Genomic DNA, 18213 nt, shown 5'->3' with positions numbered 1-18213 from the left:
TGGATAGTCAGAGTTGTATAAACTGGTTCCCTTCTAGAAGTCTTTTGAAGAAAAAAACATGAAAGTGACAGTTATGATCAAAATAATGGGACTCGATGTAAAAAACTAAAGATTTAGGTAAAGGCTAATTATGAAATTAATTTTCTTTTTATCTTAAGCCTCTAGATCACCTTTAGGCTCAGAATTACAATGGAGATTTATTTCCCTGACTGTAAATATTGGACTGACTTTTGTTTTGTTTTGTTTGACTCGCTTCTTGAACTTTGTATTTTGGGTAGTGAATCAACCTTGTGTCTAAGCTGGCTTGGCTCTTGGCTTTTGGAACACATCTGGCAGGCAGCAGAGAACCCCCAGAATTTTTGGCTCCAAAGATATCACTGGCTTGCATTTGAACTTAGGGAAAGTTTCCAGTGATTGTCATTGAAGTTTTGTTCATACACCAGAGGACACTGTTAGCCTGAGCCAGGCGTGGGCTGGCTGGAGTCCCACAGCAGGGGCCAAGCCAGCCAACCTCCCAAGGAGTGGGGAGGTCACCCTTCCAGGAGCATCAGTCAACTGCATCCTTACTTGCATCTTTCTTGTATTGTAGCATTGCAGTTGTGTTGCAACAGGCTTCATCCAGAGAAGTTATGTGAGTGTCTGCTGTGGGCCCGGGGATTGTCCTTAACTCCTGGACCACACAAGCTCTGATGCCAGGAGAGGTGAGGGAGAGGTGAGCACAGAATGCTCTGGGAACCTGGAGGGAAGGTGTAGCCTCCTTGTTTGGGAAACGAGGAGAGCCTTGTCGAAGAGCGAGGGAAGGCTAGAAGAAGAAATGATGGTTTTCCAATGAAGTGAAGGACTCAACACAAATATCGAAGATTTTTATGGACATTTTCAGGGAGCAGGGAGAAGAAAGTCACTTACAACTCACGGTCCATTATAGCAGTGGTCCCCAACCATTTTGGGCACCAGGGACTGGTTCGTAGGAGACCATTTTCCCATGGACCAGTGTGGGGGGATGGTTTCAGGGTGATTCAAGTGCCTTACATTTATTGTGCACTTTATTTCTATTATTATTACATCAGCTCCATCTCACATCATCAGGCATCAGATCCTGGATGTTGGGGACCCCTGTATTATAGGACCATGCAGAGCTCTCAGAGCATGTTTTAAATGATGTAGTAGATCATTTGTAGTAGTAGATCACACACACACTCCCTTCCTTGGGGCAAGGAAAGACTGAACCTCCTCCTGGTTTACATTTTTGAAGGAGATGGAGAGGACATAGAGAGAAAATAGAAATTTGTATCTTGAAATTATCCTGCATTAAAAAGTTGGTTTGTTTTCCATTTCAAAAATTACTCTTAAAGTCTCTATAGTCCAGATTACATGTGAATCCTTGTGTTTTCCTTAAGTAGAAACTTGGCAGGGTGAATAACTGATTCAGGTTTTTCATCCAAATGAGGGAAAATGTAAGGCCCTCAATATTTTTAGTTCTCTAGACTTTTGATAGCTACATAAATGTGAAGGATTCTTCTTGACATTAACAGTATTTTGAGCTCCATTTGGAAGTTTTTTAAATTAGTAAGCAATATTTCTTTTCTGTGGGAACAAAATTAAATGTTTAGTTATATCAAACTTTTTGGCCTCAGGACCCCTTTACACACTTAAAAAATACTGAGGACCCTTAAGAGCTTCTGCTTATGCAAGTTGTATGTATAAATATTTGCCACATTAGAAATTAAAACCAATAATTCATTAATTTAAAAATTAACAAGTTCAAAATAAAAAGACTCATTGCATGTTAACACACAGAACATATTTTATTAAAAATAACTTAAAAAAAAACAAATTAGAAGAGTGGCATTTTTTTCATTTTTGCAAATCTTTTCAAGATTTGGTTTTAGAGAAGACAGGTAGATTTTCTTATTTGCTTTTGTGTTCAATCTACTGTGATTTGTTAAAATCAAGTAAGAAGATACGACTTCATATAAATAATCTGTTGGAAAAATGGAGGACTTCGTGGACTCTTGAAAGAGTCTCAGGGACCGTACAGATGTTCTAGGGTCACTTTGAGAACTGCTGGTTTAGACAGATTAATTTCTGAGTTATTTGGTGGATTTTGGCTCAGACGGTAAACAATCTGCCTACAATGCAGGAGACCTGAGTTCTGTTCTTGGGTCAGGAAGATTCCCTAGAGGAGAAAATGGCAACCCACTGCAATATTCTTTCCTGGAGAATTCCATTGACTTAGGAGCCTGGTGGGCTACATACACTTCATGGGGTTGCAAAGAGTCAGACATAACTGAGAAACTAACACTTGCCTTTCACTTGAAATGACAAGTTGTCCTTGAGAATTTGAGTATTCTGTGGGACAAATTAGTTGCTTATGAACACTCACAAAGCATGAAATCAAGGTTATCCTAATATATGTTGCTGTTTTACTGTTGTTTGTGTACATGCCTCTTTTTGCGAGTTCCTTAAGGACATTTAGGAAGTCCTCAGTAACTGAATTGAATCAAAATACTAAAAATTGACAGCAAGGACTCTCACACGATAAAATGTGTATAAGCTGCTCTACTTTGATTGCTTTAGGGTTGATTTTTTTTTTTTTTTTTCTGGATACTAGTTAAGCTTCAAGACAGCCAGAGCCAATTTTCACATTTCTCTTTAGTTAGTTTAATAATTTTGAAATACAGTCCAATCTCCCCAAATCCAACAGAAATTTTTATTTTTACTTATTCTTTTTAAGTAAATGTGCTCTGGCATCATGGGCATTGTGTTTTATGATATCTTGTATCTTTAATGTTGTCCATCCTCCTTACAGAAATACAAAGAGTATGAGAAGGATGTTGCCATGGAAGAAATTGATGGGCTCCAGCTGGTGAAAAAGCTGGCAAAGAACATGGAAGAGATGTTTCACAAGAAGTCTGAAGCAGTGCGGGTAAGTGTCTCTGGTTTCTGCTCTGTATTGCCCAAAGACACAAAGGCGACTGGTGTTGATGAACCCACCTCTCAGAAATCAAAAGTTGACTCACCCATATATACATAATTTCTTAAGTCTGGTTAATGAAGATAAGCAGGTACTAGGGGCACAGTCACCCCTTTTCTAGGGTAAACTAGGGTTTAGGTGGTAGTTTTTGTCTTACGATAGTGTACTTTCAGTGGAAAGTGAAGTCGCTCAGTCATGTCCGCCTCTTTGCGATGCCATGGACTGTAGCCTACCAGGCTCCTCCATCCATGGGATTTTCCAGGCAAGAGAACTGGAGTGGGGTGCCATTTCCTTCTCCAGGGGATCTTCCCGACCCAAGGATCGAACCCTGGTCTCCCGCATTGTAGGCAGACGCTTTACCGTCTGAGCCGCCAGGGAAGTCTACTTTCAGTGGAGGTGTCTCTAATTGTTTGCCAGACAAACAAAGTGCCTAATTGTTTGCCTAATTAATTGCCAAAGTACATTCAAGGGTACGTTGTGGTTGAACTAAGCAGTTGTAAAAAAAAGTTAATCAGTGTTTACCAGTGTTTACGGAATTGGAAATCTCCATGGAGTAAATGAGTCTAGATGAAGTCTGAAGTTCTTTTTACTATTTTTAGAATATTACTATAATTATAATGTTTATCTTGACTGGCAAGAGCTCCCTGAAATCTTTTTTTTAAAGTTTTTTGGGAGTATAGTTGATTTACAATGTTGTTTTAGTTTTAGGTGTACTGCAAAGTGAAGCAGTTCAACACATACATATATCCACTCATTTTAAGATTCTTTTCCCATCTAGGCCATTATCCCTGAAATGTTGTATTAGCAGGAAGAATGGAACTGCAGTGCACATGTGGTGTTATTTTGGATTTCCAAGATTGCCTCTGACTTTATACTTTGTTGCCAACAAAATGGGGCATCTGAATTCTTGATTTAGGACATGTGAATGTTACAGTACCCTTTTTTAATACTACATTGGCACAGGATTATGGGAAAGAATTTTGATCTAAAGAGTTCTTTATTTCTAACTTGTAGTTTACTTTCAGTTCAGTTCAGTCGCTCAGTCATGTCCAGTGCTTTGCGACCCCATCGCAGCATACCAGACTTCCCTGTCCATCACCAACTGCTGGAGTTTACTCAATGGAGTTGGTAATGCCATCCAACCATCTCATCTTCTGTCATCCCCTTCTCCTCCTGCCTTCAGTCTTTCCCAGCATCAGGGTCGTTTCAAATGAGTCAGCTTTTTGCATCAGTTGGCCAAAGTATTGGAGTTTCAGCTTCAACATCAGTCCTTCCAATGAACACTCAGGACTGATCTCCTTTAGGATGGACTGGTTGGATCTCCTTGCAGTGTAGTTTATTTACCTTTTAGTTTTATTATCTTCAGAATGACTTTGTTATAAAAGTTCATTTCCTAGTTTAGCTTTTCTCATCCTTAATTGGCCAAACCAAATTGCCACAAGATATTTCTACCTTAGACCTTATAATCCCATACATTTCCTTGTTTCTAAAATATTTTGTATTATTTTGATTTAGGAAAGAAGGGACTGTAGTTTAGGTAGAAGCATGAGCTTGACCTGGGTTCAGTGTCAAGCAGAACAACCTTCAGGAGCTTCCATTTCCTCATCTGTAAAATGGGAAAAACTCACACAGGGAGTGTAAAGATCACAGTTCTGGTTTTGAGCCATTAAGCACAGACCCTGGCACATGAGGAGTGCTTAGTGAATACTTAACTTCTGCTGCTACTATGGTTATTAATTTAAATAAGGTGAGCTTTCTTGGTGGAAACTCAAGTGCCTTAGAAGGAAAAAAAGTGCTTTTATGTGCTATAGACATACTGCGCTGACTGCCATTCCTGGGAGCTGCATGGTGGCCTCTGGTGTGTCTATGTCAGTACCTTAGAGCAAGTTGTATTCTATTTTTCACAGACATGGCAGCATGACAGGCATTGGCACCTCTCAGTCAGAGAACCCTGAGGTAAACATTTAAAAAACACAATTACTATTTTATGTTTATAAAATGAACACCCTCTTTGTTGGAACTTTTAGAATGTATTGAGAAGTATCAAAAAGAGAAAAAAAGTCACCTAGAACTCCTACTGCCTAGCAGGAAAACAACATTTGTTTTCTTGGGTTTTCTTCCTTCTAGTCTTTTTTCTTTACATTTATATGCATATCCTTGTGTGTGTTTTTCTTTTATCAAATTAGTAATTGTATTGCCTGTTTGCTTTTGTATCCCACTTTTTTTTCTTCTTTATACCAAAATAGTGTGAGCATTATCTTGTGTCCCTGTGTTTTGTGATTTTCTTTTTTTAAAAAACTAATTAATTTTTTAAATTGGAGTCTTGTTACTTTACAATATGTGATTTTTTTTGTCATACATCAACATGAATCAGCCACAGGTGTACATGTGTTCCCCCATCTTGCCAAATTCCATATATATGTGTTAATGTACTGTATTGGTGTTTCTGACTTCACTCTGTATAAGAGGCTCCAGTTTCATACCCTCATTAGAACCGACTCAAATGTGTTCTTTTTTTATAGCTGAGTAATATTTCATTGTGTATATGTACCGCATCTTCCTTATCCATTCGTCTGCCAATGGACATCTAGGTTGCTTCCACGTCCTAGCTGTTGCAGACAGTGTCTCTTTCAATTCTGGTTTCCTCAGTGTGTATGCCCAGCAGTGCAATTGCTGGGTCGTATGGCAGTTCTCTTTCCAGTATTTTAAGAAATCTCCACACTGTTCTCCAAAGTGGCTGTACTAGATTGCATTCCCATCAACAGTGTAAGGGAGTTTCTCCAGATCCTCTCCAGCATTTATTGCTTCTACACTAAAATGGCAGCCATTCTGACCGGCATGAGATGGTATCTCACTGTGGTTTTGATTTGCATTTCTCTGATAATGAGTGATGTTGAGCATCTTTTCTTGTGTTTGTTAGCTGTATATATGTCTTGTTTGGAGAAATGTCTGTTTAGCTTTGGCCCACTTTTTGATTGGGTGGTTTATTTTTCTGGTATTGAGCTGCAGAGCTGCTTGTATATTTTGGAGATTAATTCTTTGTCAGTTTTTTCATTTGCTATTATTTTCTCCCATTCTGAAGGTTGTCTTTTCACCTTGCTTATAGTTTCCTTCATTGTACAAAAGCTTTTAGGTTTAATTAGGTCCCATTTGTTTATTTTTGTTTTTATTTCCATTACTCTGGGAGGTGGGTCATAGAGGATCTTGAAGTGAAGTCGCTCAGTCGTGTCCGACTCTTTGCGACCCCATGAACTGTAGCCTACCAGGCTCCTCTGTCCATGGGGTTTTCCAGGCAATAGTACTGGAGTGGATTGCTATTTCCTTCTCCAGGGGATCTTCCCAACCCAGGGATCGAACCTGGGTCTCCTGCATTGTAGACAGACACTTTACCGTCTGAGCAACCAGAGAGTGTTATGCTTATGTTTTCCTCTTAAGAGTTTTATAGTTTCTGGTCTTATATTTAGATCTTTAATCCACTTTGAGTTTATTTTTGTGTATGGTGTTATAAAGTGTTCTAGTTTCATTGTTTTACAGGTGGTTAACCAGTTTTCCTAGAAGAACTGGTTAAAGAGATTGATTGCCTTTTCTCCCTTGTATGTTTGCCTCCTTTGTCAAAGATAAGGTGTCCATAGGTGCGTGGATTTATCTCTGGGTTTCCTGTTTTGTTCTATTGATCTATATTTCTGTCTTTGTGCCAGTACTGTACTGTCTTGATGAGTGTAGCTTTGTAGTAGTCTGAAGTCAGGCAGGTTGATTCCACCAGTTCGATTCTTCTTTCTCAAGATTGCTCTGGCTATTCAAGGTTTTTTTTGTTTCCATACAAGTTGTAAAATTATTTATTCTAGTTCTGTGAAAAATACCATTGGTAGCTTGATAGGGATTGCATTGAATGTATAGATTGTTTTGGGAGGATACTCATTTTCACTATATTGACTCTTCTAATCCACAAACATGGTATATTTCTCCACTTGTGTCATCTTTCATTTCTTTCATCAGTGTTTTATCATTTTCTATATATAGATATTTTGTTTCTCTAGGTAAATTTATTCCTGAATATTTTATTCTTTTCATTGCAATGGTGAATGGGATTGTTTCCTTAGTTTCTTTTTCTGTTTTCTCATTGTTAGTGTATAGGAATGCAAGGGATTTCAGTGTAATGATTTTGTATCCTGCAACTTTACTATATTCATTGATGAGCTCTAGTAATTTTCTGGTGGTGTCTTTAGGGTTTTCTATGTAGAGGATCATGTCACCTGCAAACAGTGAGAGTTTTATTTCTTCTTTTCCAATCTGGATTCCTTTTATTTCTTTTTCTTCTCTGATTGCTATAGCTAGGACTTCCAAAACTATGTTGAATAGTGTGGTGAGAGTGGTCAGTTTTGTCTTGTTCCTGATTTTAGAGGAAATGCTTTCAATTTTTCTCCATTGAGGATAATGTTTGCTTTGGGTTTGTTGTATATGGCTTTTCTTATGTTGAGGCATATTCCTTCTATGCCTGCATTCTGGAGAGTTTTTATCATAAATGGGTGTTGGATTTTGTCAAAGGGTTTCTCTGCATCTATTGAGATAATCATATGGTTTTTAATCTTCAATTTGTTAATATGGTGTATCACATTGATTGATTTGTGAATATTGAAGAATCTTTGCATCCCTGGAATAAAGCCGACTTGGTCATGATATATGATCTTTTTAATATGTTGTTGAATTCTGTTTGCTAGAATTTTGTTGAGGATTTTTGCACCTATGTTGATCAGTGATACGGGCCTGTAGTCTTCTTTTTGTGTCACATCTTTGTCTAGTTTTGGTATTAGGGTGATGGTGGCCTCATAGAATGAGCTTGGGAGTTTACCTTCCTCTGCAATTTTCTGAAAGAGTTTGAGTAGGATAGGTGTTAGCTCTTCTCTAAATTTTCGGTAGAATTCAGCTGTGAAGCCATCTGGTCCTGGGCTTTTGTTTGTTGGAAGATTTTTGATTATAGTTTTGATTTCTGTACTTTCGATGGGTCTGTTAAGATTTTCTATATCTGCCTGGTTCAGTTTTGGAAGGTTATACTAAGAATTTGTCCATTTCTTCCAAGTTGTCCATTTTATTGGCATATAATTGCTCATAGTAGTCTCTTATGATCTTTTGTATTTCTGTGTTGTCTGTTGTGATTTCTCCATTTTCATTTCTAACTTTACTGATTTGATTCTTCTCTGTTTTTTTCTTGATGAGACTGGTTAATGGTTTGTCTATTTTATTTATCTTCTCAAAGAACCAGCTTCTAGTTTGCTGATTTTTGTTATAGTCTCCTTCATTTCTTTTTCATTTGTTTCTGTTTGATTTTTATAATTTCTTTCCTTCTGCTAACTTTGGGGTTCTTCTTTTCTTCTTTTTCTAGTAGCTTTTGGTATAAAGTTAGGTTGTTCATTTGGTGTTATTCTTGTTTCTTGAGGTAGCCTTATGTTGCTATGCTTTTACTGAATCCAATAAGTTTTGGATTGTCGTGTTTTCATTTTCATTTGTTTCTATGCATAGTTTGATTTCCTTCTTGATTTCTTCCATGATCTGTTGGTTATTCATAAGTGTGTTGTTTTAGCCTCCATGTTTGTATTTTTAATAGTTTTTTTTCCTGTTCAGTTCAGTTCAGTCACTCAGTCATGTCCAATTCTTTGTGACCCCATGAATCACAGCACGCCAGGCCTCCCTGTCCATCACCAACTCCCGGAGTTCACTGAGACTCACATCCATCGAGTCAGTGATGCCATCCAGCCATCTCATCCTCTGTTGTCCCCTTCTCCTCCTGCCCCCAATCCCTCCCAGCATCAGTCTTTTCCAATGAGTCAACTCTTCGCATGAGGTGGCCAAAGTACTGGAGTTTCAGCTTTAGCATCATTCCTTCCAAAGAAATCCCAGGGCTGATCTCTTTCAGAGACTGGTTGCATCTCCTTGCAGTCCAAGGGACTCTCAAGAGTCTTCTCCAACACCACAGTTCAAAAGCATCAATTCTTAGGCGCTCAGCCTTCTTCACAGTCCAACTCTCACATCCATACATGACCACAGGAAAAACCATAGCCTTGACTAGAAGGACCTTTGTTGGCAGAGTAATGTCTCTGCTTTTGAATATGCTATCTAGGTTGGTCATAACTTTGCTTCCAAAGAGTAAGCGTCTTTTAATTTCATGGCTGCAGTCACCATCTGCAGTGATTTTGGAGCCCCAAAAAATAAAGTCTGACACTGTTTCCACTGTTTCCCCATCTATTTCCCATGAAGTGATGGGACAGGATGCCATGATCTTAGTTTTCTGAATGTTGAGCTTTAAGCCAACTATTTCACTCTCCTCTTTCACTTTCATCTTACTGCATTGTGATCAGAAAAAATGTTTGAAATGATTTCAGTTTTTTAAAATTTACCAAGGCTAGATTTATGGCCCATGATGTGATCTGTCCTGGAGAATGTTCCATGTGCACTTGAGTAAAAGGTAAAATCCATTGTTTTGGGATGAAATGCCTTATAGATATCAATTACATCTAACTAGTCTATTGTATCATTTAAAGCTTCTGTTTCCTTGCTAATTTTCTGTTTAGTTGATCTATCCATAGGTGTGAGTGGGCTATTAAAGTCCCCCGCTATAATTGTGTTACTGTTAATTTCCCCTTTCATACTTGTTAGGATTTGCCTTACATAATGAGGTGCTCCTATATTGGGTGCATATGTATTTATAATTGTTACATCTCCTTCTTGGATTGGCCCTTTGATCATTATGTAGTGTCCTTCTTTGTCTCATATCACAGTCTTTATTTCAAAGTCTAATTTATCTGTTCTGAGTATTGCTACTTTGCTTTCTCTTACTCTCCATTTGCATGAAATATCTTTTTCCAGCCCTTCACTTTCCATCTGTATGCATCCCTGAGTTTGAGATGGGTCTCTTAGAGATAGCATATATAGGGGTCTTGTTTTTGTATCTATTCATCCAGTCTTTGTCTTTTGGTTGGAGAATTTAACCCATTTACATTTAAGGTCATTATTGATAAGTATGATCCCATTACCATTTACTTTGTTGTTTTGGGTTCATTTTTATAAACCTTTTCTGTGTTTCCTGTCTAGAAAAGATCCTTTAGCATTTATTGAAAAGCTGGTTTGGTGGTGCTGAATTCTCTTAGCTCCTGCTTCTCTGTAAAGTTTTTGATTTCTCCTTCATATCTGAATGAGATCTTTCCTGGGTAAAGTAATTTTGGTTGTAGGTTTTTCTCTTTCATCACTTTAAGTATGTCCTGCCATTCCCTTTTGGCCTGAAGAGTTTCTATTGAAAGATCAACTGTTACCCTTATGGGGATCCCTTTTTGTTTATTTGTAGCTTTTCCCTTGCTGCTTTTAATATTTGCTCTTTGGGTTTGATTTTTGTTAGTTTGATTAATATGTGTCTTGGGGTGTTTGACCTTGGGTTTATCCTGTTTGGTACTGTCTGGGTTTCTTGGAATTGAGTGGCTTTTTCCTTCCCCATTTTAGAGAAGTTTTCGACTATTATCTTCTCAAGTATTTTCTCATGCCCTTTCTTTTTGTCTTCTTCTTCTGGGACACCTATGATTTGAAAGTTGGGGCATTTAACATTGTCCCAGAGGTCTCTGAGGTCGTCCTCATTTATTTTAATTCTTTTTTCTTTACTCCTCTCTGCTTTATTTATTTCCACCATTCTATCTTCCATCTCACTTATCCTCTCTTCTTACTCAGTTATTCTACTGTTGATTTCCTCCAGAGTGCTTTTAATCTTAGTTATTACATTGTTTATTATTGATTGACGCTTCTTTATTTCTTCTAGGTCCTTGTTAAACATTTCTTTCATCTTCTCAATCCTTGTCTCTAGTCTATTTATCTGTGACTCCATTTTGTTTTCAAGATTTTGGATCATCTTTCCTATCATTATTCTGTATTCTTTTTCAGGTAGACTCTCTGTCTCCTCCTCTTTGGTTTGGTTTGGTGGGTTTTTATCATATTCTTTCACCTGCTGAATATTTGTCTGCCTTTTCATTTTGTTTAGATTGCTGTGTTTGGGGTGCCCTTTCTGCTGGCTGGAAGTTCGTGGTTCCTCTTAATTGTGGAGTCTGCTTCCTGTGGGTGGGGTTGGACTAGGGGCTTGTCAAGGTTTCCTGGTTGGGGGAGCTTGTGTCTGTGTTCTGGTGTGTGGTGCTGAATCTCTTCTCTCAGAAGTACAGTGAAGTGTCCAGTAGTGAGTTTTGGGGTGTCTATGGGTTTGACATGGCCTTGGACAGCCTGTCTTTTAATGTTCAGGGTTGTGTTTCTGTTTTGCTGGAGAATTAGCATGGTGTGTCTTACACTGGAACTTGTAGGCTCTTTGGTGGTGCTTGGTTTCATTGTAGGTGTGGAGACTTTTGGGTCAGCTCTTGTCTATTAATGTTCCCTGGAGTCAGGAGTTCTGTTATGTTCTAAAGTTTTGGAGCTAAGCCTCCTGGATTTCCTGTCCTTCTCTGACAGTAGCCTCAGGACTTCTCTATCCATACAGCACAGAAGATAAAACCCCTAGGTTAATGGTAAGACAATTCTCAGCAGGCAGGAACACCCAGAGAGATTCACAGAATTACAGAAAGAAGAGAAGAAGGAGGAGGGAGATAGAGGTGACCAGGAGGAGAAGAGGGGGAGTCAAAAGGGGAGAGAGCAGTCTAGCCAGTAATCAAATCCCTAAGTGCTCTCCACAGCCCAGAACACCCAGAGAGGTTCACAGAGATGTGTAGAGAAGAGAAGAGGGAGGAAGGAGATAGCAGTGATTTGGAGGAAAAAAAGGGAGAGTCAAAAGGCAAGAGAGCAATCAAGCCAGTGATCAAGTCCCTAAATGAAAATGGATACTGATGATTAGAATCTTAAAGGTACAAAATTGATAATAAATATCAAAAAGCAAAGATTAAAAACGAAGAATAGAGGTTAGACTCCCAAAAATACTGTATAAAAATACAGAACAAAATTAATTAGAAAAATTACAAAAGTATATATGGAATTTGTTTTTAAAAAATGGGTTTTTTGGGGAAAGGTAATTGTAGGCTATAAAAATGAAAGTTAAAGGAGTAATAAAGAACTACAATTTTTTTTTTTAATTGAAAAGTGATAATACTAAAAATACCGAAGCTGTAGGAATTTCTCTAGTGCTGTTATGGGCAGTGTGGGGTCAGTTCAGTGTCAGATAGTCCCTTGTTCTGGCTTGTACTTGTTCTCAGGGTCTATAGGTGCCACTCAAATGCACATTCTCAGATTCACTGCAGGGTTTTAATCTGTTGCACCTGTCACTTCCAGAGTGGTTCCCCCTTCTTTGTTTCTTTTGGCTTCCTTTGTTTCCAAGTCTCTTCAGCGTCTAATTTGCACCCTGACACAAGGGGGCGAAGGTAGTCACTTATTTAGGCTCACTTGTTCAGTTGTGTTGTGGGGAAGGAGGGACATTGCAAAGAAATACTGCTGGCATGTGTGGGGAGTGCTCACAATGGATGGACCACACTGGGTTTGCCACAGCCCAAGGCAGCGTGTACTTCCTGGGTCCACAGTGCTCAGGCTCCAGGGTGCTGTGCAAGGGCACTGTCCCAAGTGGACCCTGCATTTCATGCCCTTCTCAGGCCTAAGCCGCTCGGGTTCTTGGGTGCTCCACAGGGGCACAGGCCCAGATGGGCTGTGTGTTTTGTGCCCTTCCCAGATCTAGCAGCTCAGGTGACCAGGTGCTTGGTGAGCACTGTTCCAGGTGGTCCATGCATCTTATTCACCTGCCCGGTCTCGGCTGCTCAGTTTCCTGGGTGTGCCTCAAGAGCACAGTCCCGGGTGTGATGCGTGTTTCCTCCTCTGGGGAGCTGATCTCAGGCTGTGCCACTCCTGGCAGATGTCAACTGTCCAGGATTCCAGGAAGACATGGTTAGCAAATGGGAGCCTGTTCAAAGTTTGGTGGAAGATGCGGTGTCTGGGGCCTGGACTGCAGCAGGCCCTTGCCTTCCGCCTCTGGCTGTCACGAGCCTGCCTCTCTGCCTCCAGGGAGGGCCGGCCCCATATGGCAGCCGGCTTGCTGTCCTTTGGTATTTGCTCAATCCTCTGTTCTGTGAGCATGCCAGGGCTCACTGCATTAGAGCCTTTTGTGGCAAAGTTCTTTTTTTTCTGTCTCTCTGGCAGTCCCATGGTTTGGGTTGCTATCTCATATTAGCCCCCTCAGATAGTCCTCAGGGCATTCAGGCCTGGTCCTTACCCTAAGGACAGATGATGCAGTGAATATTAAGAGACAATACCTAAAATAAAATCCCACTTATAAAAATAATAAAATGAAAACTAGCATTAAGAAGAAAATTAGCATTAAAGAAGCAACTATTTCATTTATCATTTATTATTAAATTAGCATTATATTTTACATTTTAGAAATACATTGTACAGAATTATAAATGATATAGGGCATAATGTTTTTCAAAACTGTTATTAATATAACATTTATTAGTGAACAATTCTTACTGTGCTGTCACAAGAAGTCAAGAAATTGACAAGGCAACACAACACAAAACGTTATTTTATTTAAATATTTTTTTGTAAACTGCTTCATACCTATTTTGGAAAGATGTGGGATGTATAAAAATAAATATAAATGTATTAACTCTTATATTATGACTAACAACCAGAGCATAAGAACTTTAAATGTACTTTAAATGCAGCATAAACACCTCCCTGCCCAACCCCCACTTGCTGGGCACGGACCTGAGTGTCTGCATCACTTCGCTGTCTCAGCTTGCAGTTGTATGTTAGGCAGGCCTTCCTTGATAGCTTACAATGATAAGTGAAGGGTGTCAGATTCATGATCTCTGAAGAAAATTTAGCTTCAGGACCAGGGACCAGGCTTGATTACTCAAGAGCTTTTGTGTAGCAGAGTTTTATTAAAGAGTAAAAAGGGACAGAGCAAGCTTTTCACATAGACATCAGGAGGGGGACAGAGCATGCCCCCCTCTCTTTGAGTTTTGCCAAGGGAGCTATGTACTTTTTTAATTAGTTATAACAATAAATTAAAAGAATGTCTCAGTGTTGTAAAGATTTTACCAGACACACTCCCACAGTTTACATTTTAAGATAACAGGTTAGAACTAACAATAGAAAGATCTTACCAGACCCACTCCCATAATATACATTTTAGGATAATAGGATTAGTCAGAAGGTTTTTCCAGAGGGAGAAACTGTCCTCAAGCAGGATACATTGTTGTTATATAATCCTTCAGTTCAGTTCAGTTCAGTCCCTCAGTCCTGTCAGACTCTTTGCAACCCCATGAATCGCAGCACTCCAGGCCTCCCTGTCTGTCACCAACTCCTGGAGTTCGCCCAAACTCATGTCCATCGAGTCGGATGCCATCCAGCCATCTCATCCTCTGTCATCCCCTTCTCCTCTTGCCCCCAATCCCTCCCAGCATCAGAGTCTTTTCCAATGAGTCAACTCTTTGCATGAGGTGGCCAAAGTACTGGAGTTTCAGCTTCAACATCAGTCCTTCCAATGAACACCCAGGACTGATATCCTTTAGGATGGACTGGCTGGATCTTCTTGCAGTCCAAAGGACTCTCAAGAGTCTTCAACACCACAGTTCAAAAGCATCAATTCTTTGGCCCTCAGCTTTCTTCACAGTCCAACTCTCACATCCATACATGACCACTGGAAAAACCATAGCTAGACAGACCTTTGTTGGCAAAGTAATGTCTCTGCTTTTGAATATGCTATCATGGCTGCAGTCACCATCTGCAGTGATTTTGAAGCCCGAAAAAATAAAGTCTGCTACTGTTTTCCACTGTTTCCCCATCTATTTGCCAGGAAGTGATGGGACCACATGCCATGATCTTAGTTTTCTGAATGTTGAGCTTTAAGCCAACTTTTTCACTCTCCTCTTTCACTTTCATCAAGAGTCTCTTTAGCTCCTCTTCACTTTTTGCCATAATGGTGGTGTCATCTGCTTATCTGAGGTTATTGATATTTCTCCCGGCAATCTTGATTCCAGCTTGTGCTTCTTCCAGCCCAGTGTTTCTCATGATGTACTCTGCATATAAGTTAAATAAGCAGGGTGACAATATACAGCCTTGACGTACTCCTTTTGCTATTTGGAACCAGTCTGTTGTTCCATGTCCGGTTCTAACTGTTGCTTCCTGACCTGCATACAGGTTTCTCAAGAGGCAGGTCAGGTGGTCTGGTATTCCCATCTCTTTCAGAATTTTCCACAGTGTATTGTGATCCACACAGTCAAAGGCTTTGGCATAGTCAATAAAGCAGAAATAGATGTTTTTCAGGAACTCTCTTGCTTTTTCCATGATCCAGCGGATGTTGGCAATTTGATCTCTGGTTCCTCTGCCTTTTCTAAAACCAGCTTGAACACCTGGAAGTTAGCGGTTCATGTATTGCTGAAGCCTGGCTTGGAGAATTTATTCCTTAGTCCAGAGTTTAAGCTGAATTGTGTTGTTGTGTAATCATCAGCTTAAAGAAAAAAACATTTTATGGGATTAAGATTAAGGAGTGTAGAAAAAAAAAGTCTGTCCTTCCCTCCTACTTGAAAATTCCCAACCCCTATCTTCTCCTTGAGAGCCCCATACCCGTTTCTCCTCCTCAAGAGACCCTGGACTTCTTATCAGCCTGCCTAGGAATTGACTCTCTCACTGTGGGTTTTTTTTTCTCCCTGTTATATTGCCCTCTGAGATTCCCAGCTGCCCACTCCAGTATTCTTGGGCTTCCCCTTGTGGCTCAGTTGGTAAAGAATCTGCCTGCAATGTGGGAGACCTGGACTAGATTCCTGGGTTGGGAAGATCCCCTGGAGAAGGGAAAGGCTACCCACTCCAGTATTCTGGCCAGGAGAATTCCATGGATTATATAGTCCATGGAGTCACAAAGAGTCAGACACAACCGAACGGCTTTCACTTTCACTGAAATTCCAAAACTCCACACAAACATGTCTGTGAGAGGGTTTCCTACTATGTGGGAATGTCTCCTCCTTCACAACTCCCTCCCCAGGACAGGTCTCTGTCCCTAAGTCTTTTGTCTTTGTCTTTTATATTTTGGATTACCTCCTTTTGAAGAGATTGGGCTGCCTTTCTGGGTGCCTGGTATCCTCCACCAGCATTCAGAAGTTGTTTTGTGGAAGTTGCTCAACATTCAAATGATCTTTTGATCAATTTATGGGGGAGAAAGTGGTCTCCCCATCCTATTCCTCCACCATCTTGGGACTGCCTCTCGTGATTTTCTTTAATGGCTACATAACATTCCAGTCTGTGGGTGTGTCACAACTGATTTGAGTGTTCCTCTCTATCTGGGTGTTTTAAGTTGTTTGTAGGCTTTGATATAAATAATTAATGCTGCAGTAAATCTTCTTATTTGTTAACAATAGATCAGTGGACATAGCACTCACTGTGTGTTGGGTGCTTTTGTAAGGACTTTACATACACTCACTTATACTGGTAATGGCCCTGTATAGTCAAAGCTGTGGTTTTTCCAGTAGTCATGTACGGATATTAGAGTTGGAGCCTAAAGAAGGCTGATTGCCAGAGAATTGACGCCTTCAAATTGTGTGCTGGGAAAAATTCTTCAGAGCCCCTTGGACTGCAAGGAGATCAAACCAGTCAATCCTAAAGGAAATCTGTCCTGAATTTTCATTGGAAGGACTGATGCTGAAGCTCTAATATTTTGGCCACCTGATGAGAAGAGCTGACTCATTGGAAAAGACCCTGATGCTGGGAAAGATTGAAGGTGGGAGGAGAAGGGGATGACAGAAGATAAGATGGTTAGATAGTATCACTGACTCAGTGGACATGCATTTGAGCAAACTCCGGGAGATAGTGGAGGACAGAGGAACCTTGCTTGGGAAATCCCACGGATGGAGGCGCCTGGTAGGCTGCAGTCCATGGGGTCGCGAAGAGTCGGACACAACTGAGCAACTTCACTTTCACTTTTCACTTTTATGCACTGGAGAAGGAAGTGGCAACCCACTCCAGTGTTCTTGCCTGGAGAATCCCAGGGATGGGGGAGCCTGGTGGGCTGCCCTCTATGGGATTGCAGAGTCGGACACGACTGAAGTGACTTAGCAGCAGCAGCAGAGGAACCTTGCATTCTGCGCGGTCCATGGGGTCACAAAGAGTAAATAACAATAATGACAATAGAAGTTACTATTAGTATCCTCATTTTACAAAAAAAGAGACTCAGAACAGAAGTTGTCACTTCCCCACAGTCACATGGGGAATGAGGGATGGGCCCCAGGCACCGGGGCCCCAGAGTCCACTTCCTTCATCACTTCCATGCTCTCAGGAGCCTTCAGTGTATGCTGTTTTCCTTAAGATGTATTCCCAAATGCAGAGACAGTTCCGAGGCTCTGAACTGGTCTTTAAGGCTCTGTATGCCTATGGAAATATTTCTGTCCAAATAAGGTCATGCCAATCCACAGTCCTTCCAGCGGGAATAGTGTGTAAATGCACATTTTCCTAATCCTTGACAAATGAATATTAATGTTTTATTTTGTTTTAAATACTAGTAACAACATTGTCTATTGAGAGAGGGAAATGCTATTATTGTCCCAAATTGGATTTCTTCATGAATCACAGAATTTTGGAGTGAAAGAGGAAAATAAGTATCCTTAGGTTCTGTCTCTGCAATTGAGAGGCAAGGAAGGCCTGGTGTCTGGAATTCAGGGATATGGGGGTGGTGGGGAGACTTGTGGGTGATGCTACCATGATACAGAGTTCCAGCCAGCACCAGACACTGGACCTGGGCCCTCAGAGGCAGGAGCCCACATGGTGGGTGAGACATGGGCTCTGGAGTAGAGAGAACTGTTCTAAATCTCAATTCTGTCCCAAGGTGTGCAACTGGTGAGAAAAGCAGAGTAAGTGCAGTCGAGGTCTTCTTGTTCACTGCTCTGGAGATTTTAGGATCCGGTGACTTACTAATAGCTTGCTTATGTTTGTTGAGTTCACTATGCACCCGGTCTGGGACTCCACTGGTGGCTCAGTGGTAAGGAATCTGCCTGCCAATGCAGGGATGCGAGATCCCTGAATTGGGAAGATCCCCTGGAGAAGGAAACAGAAACCCACTTCAGTATTCTTCGCTGTGAAATCCCATAGACAGAGGAGCCTGATGGCTACATACAGCCCATGGGGTCACAAAAGAGTTGGACACAGCTTAGTGACTAAACAACAAAAACAACGCACCCGGTCCTGTGCTAAGTACTTTGCACATGGCATCGCATTTCATTCTTAAATCAACTTTGAGAATGAGACAC

At 40.4% G+C, this 18213-nt stretch overlaps 1 protein-coding gene across 1 annotated transcript in view; it reads left to right on the top strand.

Moving 5' to 3' along the window:
• CACNA2D3 (calcium voltage-gated channel auxiliary subunit alpha2delta 3) overlaps nt 1-18213 on the top strand; it is a 908562-nt gene that overhangs the window by 184828 nt on the left and 705521 nt on the right. The window contains exon 3 of the mRNA XM_055556946.1: nt 2810-2926. Within this exon, the coding sequence (XP_055412921.1) occupies nt 2810-2926 (117 nt within the window). The remainder of the gene's footprint in view (nt 1-2809; nt 2927-18213) is intronic.

The sequence above is a fragment of the Bubalus kerabau genome, chromosome 20 (assembly GCF_029407905.1).
Source record: "Bubalus kerabau isolate K-KA32 ecotype Philippines breed swamp buffalo chromosome 20, PCC_UOA_SB_1v2, whole genome shotgun sequence".
In the NCBI taxonomy this organism is placed as follows: Eukaryota; Metazoa; Chordata; class Mammalia; order Artiodactyla; family Bovidae; genus Bubalus; species Bubalus kerabau.
Note: the sequence above shows the minus strand (reverse complement) of the source record. Positions and strands in the feature narration are given on the sequence as shown.